The 6,660-nt window shown below is 31.3% G+C and overlaps 1 protein-coding gene and 1 long non-coding RNA gene across 2 annotated transcripts; both read left to right on the forward strand.

Annotated features, from left to right (window-relative positions):
- The first annotated feature begins 1,251 nt into the window (after positions 1–1,251).
- Positions 1,252–3,215, forward strand: LOC132753182 (uncharacterized). Its single transcript, XR_009628917.1, has 3 exons — positions 1,252–2,103; positions 2,397–2,474; positions 2,789–3,215. It is a non-coding gene; the product is annotated as an uncharacterized LOC132753182 (long non-coding RNA).
- Positions 3,216–4,095: 880 nt separating this feature from the next.
- Positions 4,096–6,449, forward strand: LOC132753183 (uncharacterized). The gene is made up of 2 exons (XM_060743621.1): positions 4,096–4,138; positions 5,106–6,449. Exons 1-2 carry the CDS (start codon positions 4,097–4,099, stop codon positions 5,811–5,813), a joined length of 750 nt encoding a protein of 249 aa, XP_060599604.1. The 5' UTR covers position 4,096; the 3' UTR covers positions 5,814–6,449.
- Positions 6,450–6,660: the final 211 nt, after the last annotated feature.

Here is a 6,660-nt window from a genome sequence, read left to right on the forward strand (position 1 = left end):
AACTAAAATAGACTAATTTGACTCTTATGTACACCCCACTCAACGTTTTTTTCCAGAACAATAACAACAAACTTGTCGTGACATCAGGTCAAAGTCTCGCGTCTTTTAGGGATTTCCAGAAAATCTATTTTTAGAAGAAAAACCGGTGAATATAATCTGAAAATCTATTTTTAGGAAAAAAAACAGTGAATATACTCTGATATTGACCTGTTATTTTTTACAAAAAGTTGCTTGTTAGCCAATCAGGGAAAGGCATTTCAAAGCTATTTATAGATTATATAATAAAGACAATAATTGAAGTTTGTTTAAACACATATTTTCTTTTCTTTAGCTTTAACACTTGTCTTTCCATCAAATACATCGATAATCACAGTATCACAGACAAAGGGATTAACTTATGATCTTTGTATAAGATCGAATATAAAACATTCAATTACAGTATAACTCAAATACTCCTTAAATTGAGCTGTCAGAAATAGGAACACTTTGAGAATGAATAAGTGCAAGTCACGAACTGATTACTTTCTCATGTTGTCTGAATGTATTTGACACACTTAACTGTGACACACTGAACTCATATATTATATCATTTTAAGAAAAATTTTGAGTAAACGCTTGAGTTAATATCACAACTTCGAGATATAATTATAAACAAGTTAGTTTATTCAATACAACGCATATATTATTATATTAATATATGTCATGAATAAACGAAACAAAGCCAATCGCAAGTGAAATTAATGTCATCTGAAGCTGTTAGAAAATCGTACTGTCGTGCAAAGTGATAAAATATCCTAATACATATTTAGCATCAAATAATCAGTATCGTTTATCAATAGATATGAACGACACAAGATTTTTAAGCTGAAATTGTGCTTGATACATGACATAATAAACCAGGTTTACAGCCACATAATTATATGGGCTTGCCTGGCGCTTTAATACTGAAAATTAATGACTGCACTTTCCAGTACCGTTCATAAACACTCTCAATCAAACCTAGCCTGCAACATTTACAAGTTTGTCGTTTTGGGCGTTACTTACTGGTTTTGTGTTTCTCTATTTAATATATTTTGGAGTCCACACAATAGTGGGTTTAAATGTTTTGAAGTTATAACTACGACTCTTTGAATTGTCTACATCTATATGCAACGTCCTTTATTGTAACCGACTTACACTAAATACTGAAACTGTTACAGTAAGTATATATATCTTGATTATCCCTGTCTGCAAAATAAAGGACAAGGTTCACAAACAGGGCTTTTTAGCCCAGTAATTTTACAAATGCAAAACCATGAAATATAAACGACATCCTACATATTTTAAAAGAAATGGCCTATATTCTAACAAAAAATCACAAAATATTACAGTAAATCGTATTTTAATGTCTAGAAAACACAACTTATTAACCATGCATAATTGTCAAAATAGCGAAATTCAGAACGTTCGCTGTCGTATTTTCTTAAAATAACATATGAAGAGCCACAAGCGACACAAAGTCCTTTTCAGGTAATGATACTAAATATATACTAAAGCTGTGGCCGAAATATGGTGGTGTCGGGTTTGGCTCTTCATATCTAAAAATAATGTTTTCCGACATTTGCTGTTGCTATGGAAATTCGGTCTTAGCTGATAATTCCCATGATATTTGGCATGAAAACAATATGTTTGCTTTAAAAAATCTTATCTAAACTAATTACTCATGTAGACCTTTAATAAAATTATATAAACTTAGACAGCAACTGATTTATAACATATTTTACGTGTTTTTATTTCTAATCATTATCCGAACTTGTCCTGCCCGAATACGTGGTTGATCAGAAAAAAATGTTATCCGTTTGTGGAAAACATTTGTTTATGTCTTGCTAATAAATAAATACTAAAGACAATATAGCACATTACATTTATGTTTAACCCGCTTCTCGTAAGAAACAGAAAAATGCGTACGAACGCCAACTTTTGGTTCGAGAATTGACCACTACTGTATTCAAGGGAATTAACTCGACATTGAATCTGAAACTGAAAGTAGACTGCTATTGTTTTTCTCTCTGATCGTTTTCCAACGCTTTTCAGCGATGTAGGTGCAAAAACTGGAAACGAAAGGTAAAAACTTTTGTATAATTATATTTTGTGACGATAATACTTTTAAATTCAATTTCTGTATCGAATCAAAATGTTTATTTCGACCTGTCATTTTGTGTTGTTACGGACGCAGACGTCAACATGTCAACTTTTAAAATTATAGAAGAATAGTGATAAATCAATAGTGAAATTAAAATATTTGGTAATGAATTGAAATTTTTGAAAGTTTTACAGAAAAGAGCCTTAAAGTGTCGTTTTAAAAGGAGCAACAGAGTGAAAATGTTTTTTTAAGTGTATTAATATTTGTTTTGCAGATGTAAAAGACAAGGTACTCTATAGCCTAGTGGATGTAATCGGTGGCTGTCACCCGATAGGCCGGAGTTCAAAACCAGGTAGCTACCCTTTTTTTTTTCTTTTTTTTTCAACAACTTTCTTTAGATAATGTCTTACTCATGTGTTTTATTTTGCTTTGAATTTTAAAAGTTTTTTTTTATAATATTAAAAATAATGTGATAAATATAAAAAAAATGATTGTTAAAAGATAGACTTATCACAAATACTGGTATGGTTGCAAAAAGTTTGTTCAGTTTAAGACTGGAAAACACAAAATGATATAGGATTAATTTAAGATACTCTGCAGTGATAATTAACTTTAATAATTTAATAAAATATAAGGCATATTTTTATGATTCATCTTTTTTTCTAGGATGCCTCAAAAGATATGTGTGCTGTGCAGAAAAAAGCTAAAACTGCATCAAAGAAGACCTGTCAACAAAAATATAGCTAAATATTTACGGAAATTCTATTTGATGCAAACAACCAATTTGGATTTTATTTGTGGAGGTTGCAGCAAAAAAGTGTATCCAGTTTCTAGTGCACAGCCAAAGTCATCTGTTTCAGACACATCAAGAAAATCTACTGAAAATCAGATAGCAACAGCAACAACATCTACAGCCTGTAAAAGTCCACCGTCCATTCAGCTTCCCATTAAATCTACATCCAAAAGCCATTCCTACTGTTTTATTTGTAAAAAGCCAGGTCCCAAAATCATAGTTGTACCAGCAAATATAAGATATTCAGTATTCATTGAACATGGAATTATTATCACAGCTGAAAGCAGATGTTGTACTTCTCATTTCAATCACAACTTAAAACGAATTTAATAAAGAAGAACTAGTGAACATGAAAAAAAAAAGAACAATCATTTTGAACAGAACTACTATTACTGAATTCATCAATAAAACAAGAGAAATTGCCCTTAAAATCTTCAAACAAGAGAATGTCATTTGACAGTATGCATACCTATACAGATGAAGATTTAATCAACTTAACAGGCCTAAACAAAGAACAATTTCTTGATTTATACCAAACATGTTGAATCTTCAATAAAAAACACTCCAGCAAGAACCTCCATAACAACACTTGGTATTTTTCCTCTTTAAAATGAAATGTGGACTTTCAAACAAAATATTATCAACAATATTCAATATAACAAAATCAAGTATAAGAAGAGCAATTCACTCAGCTAGACAAGCTCTTTGTGATATCATTGTTCCAGCCCATCTTGGATTTGAACATGTTACTAGAGAAGAAATCATTCAAAAACACACCAGAAAATTAGCACAAGACCTTCTAGCTGAAAGCAATGACCAGGCAATTCTAGTTCTTGATGGAACATATATTTACATTAACAAAAGCAACAACTTTCAATTCCAAAGGAGAAAAGCTTTAGTATGCACAAGCACAGACCATTAGTTAAACCCATGATAATTGTCTCTACCACTGGTTATTTTGTGAGTGTTTTAGGGCCATATTTTGCTGACTCAAAAAAACAATGATGCATCCATTCTAAAACATATTTTAAACAACAACATACAAGAAATCAAATCATGGATTGACCCCAGTGACATTTTTGTAGTAGACCGTGGTTTTAGGGATGCTATTGAATTAATGAAGGAACTAGGGATACAAGCAGAAATGCCTGCCTTTTATGAGAAAAGAACAGAAAAAACAGATGACAACAGATGATGCAAATGCCAGTAGGTTTGTAACAAAGGTAATAATTTAAATAATCAACTACATATATAGTAAATTATCATTATCAATTTCAGATTTTAAATGCACAGCTTTTAATTGAAAATTATTTTATGTTCAATTCTTATATATGAAATATTGAACATTTCTAAAGTAAAAGAAGATAAATTACATTGCATAATATTATCAACTTAATATAAGTTCATATATTTTCATGTATACTTTATCAACTTTTCATTTTAACAGCATATCATTCACTTAATACATACATTATTGGATGTATTTTAATAATATTGAACATTTTCAGCTGGTCATTTCATAATTAACATTTAGGATTATAAAATATTATTATTTTAAATAAAACCAATTTAATTAAAATGCATTTAACATCTATTGTTGACCAGACTGTTCTGTAGATTATCATATTTCTTCTTGATACCTTATCTCTCATTAAATATGATGTACTGTAATACTGTATTTTTATTCAATATAATGTAGATAGTTTACTGCAAGATTAGCATACAAATGTTCATAGTAATTATTCTTTCTTTTATTTAATCACAGAAAATATTGCCTGATTAATTAAGTTAATTATAATAAGAACATAAAAAAACTTTAATCTTCAATTATTTTTCCTAAGATTAATTAGTTTATTAATTAAAATCAAAAGAAAAACAAACCAGAAACACTTCTCAGACTACTGATTATAGAATACTGACCTCAGGTGACCCTCAAATTCTTTGAAATTGTAACAGTAGGTCACATTCTGGTGAAGGGGACATAATTGAGAAGTAATATAACATGGCTAGAGTTATTTAATATTTCATTATGTAACAAGTATAATGTAAATAATGAAAAATATTTCTTGGTTATAGAATTCAACTTTTTATTCAATCCTTTAACTTGTACAAATGTACTATACATCTTAAATTGGATATTCTAACTGTATTATTACACATGTTTTGCAATTATATTTAATTGTGCTTCAGGTGAGATGGGTGGTAGAGGCTGCAAATGCAAGGATCAAAAGGTGGAAGTATCTTTCACATGTTCTTCCAACAAACCAAGTGCCATACATAGGTGATTATGTAAGCATAATTTGTGCCTTATGTAATAAGTACCTGCCACCTATCAACCAAACCCAAGAACTTGACTCAACTTTAGCAAGCCAGATGCGGGATAGATTGTCAGGCAATCTTTGTCTTCAAGATTTTGTGGAAGAACATGATCTTGCTAGGAGAAGTGTAGCCCATTGGACAACTACTGAATCATTGACAGATTTTCCAAAACTGTCAGAAACTTTATTGAGAATTTTAACTCTTGGTACTTACCAGTTAAAACTGAGCTCAAGCTATGTACAGGAGTATATTAGTGGTACTTGTGACTTTCACTTGCACAAGGAAATTCCGGGCCTTCTAAGAGTTAGACTTCAGAGCCGCCATATAGCATCAAAATCATATCTTGTGTGGTTAAAATATGATGAAGACCATGTAATTGCATGGTATTGCAAATGTAGGGCTGGGGCTAGGACAGTTGGTACTTGCTCTCATGTTGCTGCAGTCATATGGTACCTGGGCATGGCTGTCCATACAGCTGAAACAAGCTTTGGTGTGAAAGACTGGGGTGAGTATTTGGAGGATGCTTCAGCTAATCCAGAATCAATAGACTCTTCAGATTCAGAAGAAAAGTATAGTTGAGGAATAGCTTCCTCTCATATAGTGGTTGATATATTGTTATATCCAAATGCAATTGTTCTATTTTCAAATTCTGTACAAACAAAAGTTTTTTCAATAAAGTGATTCTGCTTGGTTATATATTTTATAAATATGTCTAACAGGTTATATGGCCATGCATGATTGATTGTTTGCAATATAACCCACCCCTAGCGGCTCATGTTATATAATCTAATGACTGTTTATATTGAACTATGTACATAGCCTGTCAGACATTCTTGTAACTAATATTATCCTGTTTCAATCAGCGTGTCATACTCTCTTAGAATATGTAAATATTGAACTAAAACTTTAACCATTAAGTAAATAAGTGTATATGAAGTCAGCATTAATTCCTTTCAATATGTCACCCAGTTGTGCCAGATCTGACAGGTTTAAATACAGTAATGCGGACTAATATATTTATAGATAAATAAATGTAAATTAATATATACTGTAAATTCTAATTGTATGTTTTGATGTACATATAAGTAATTATATATAATGTTATATTGCTTCAGTGATGTTAATCTTAACTTGTACATCTGTATAAAAGTGCAGGATATTAATTTATCGGTACTGTATAAATGAGCCGTTTCACGACAAAACGAACATAATGGGTTTGCGACCAGCATGGATCCAGATCCGCGCAGTCTGATCAGGTTCCATGCTTTTCGCTTACCAACCCTATTACAAATAGAGAAACTGATAGCGAACAGCATGGATCCTGATCAGACTGTGCCGGCGCGCAGGCTGGTCTGGATCCATGCTGGTCGCAAACGCACTTTGTTGGTTTTGTCATGACACGGCTCAAATCATTTAAATTGTCATT

Source organism: Ruditapes philippinarum, unplaced genomic scaffold (genome assembly GCF_026571515.1).
Source record: "Ruditapes philippinarum isolate M1 unplaced genomic scaffold, ASM2657151v2 ctg3303_1_1_1_1, whole genome shotgun sequence".
NCBI classification, from domain to species: domain Eukaryota; kingdom Metazoa; phylum Mollusca; class Bivalvia; order Venerida; family Veneridae; genus Ruditapes; species Ruditapes philippinarum.

Coding starts and splice junctions, on each gene's coding strand:
- LOC132753183 (XM_060743621.1), top strand. CDS start 4,097: ATGACAACAGATGATGCAAATGCCAGTAGGTTTGTAACAAAG. Junction 4,139..5,105: donor CCAGTAGGTTTGTAACAAAG/GTAATAATTTAA, acceptor ATTGTGCTTCAG/GTGAGATGGGTGGTAGAGGC.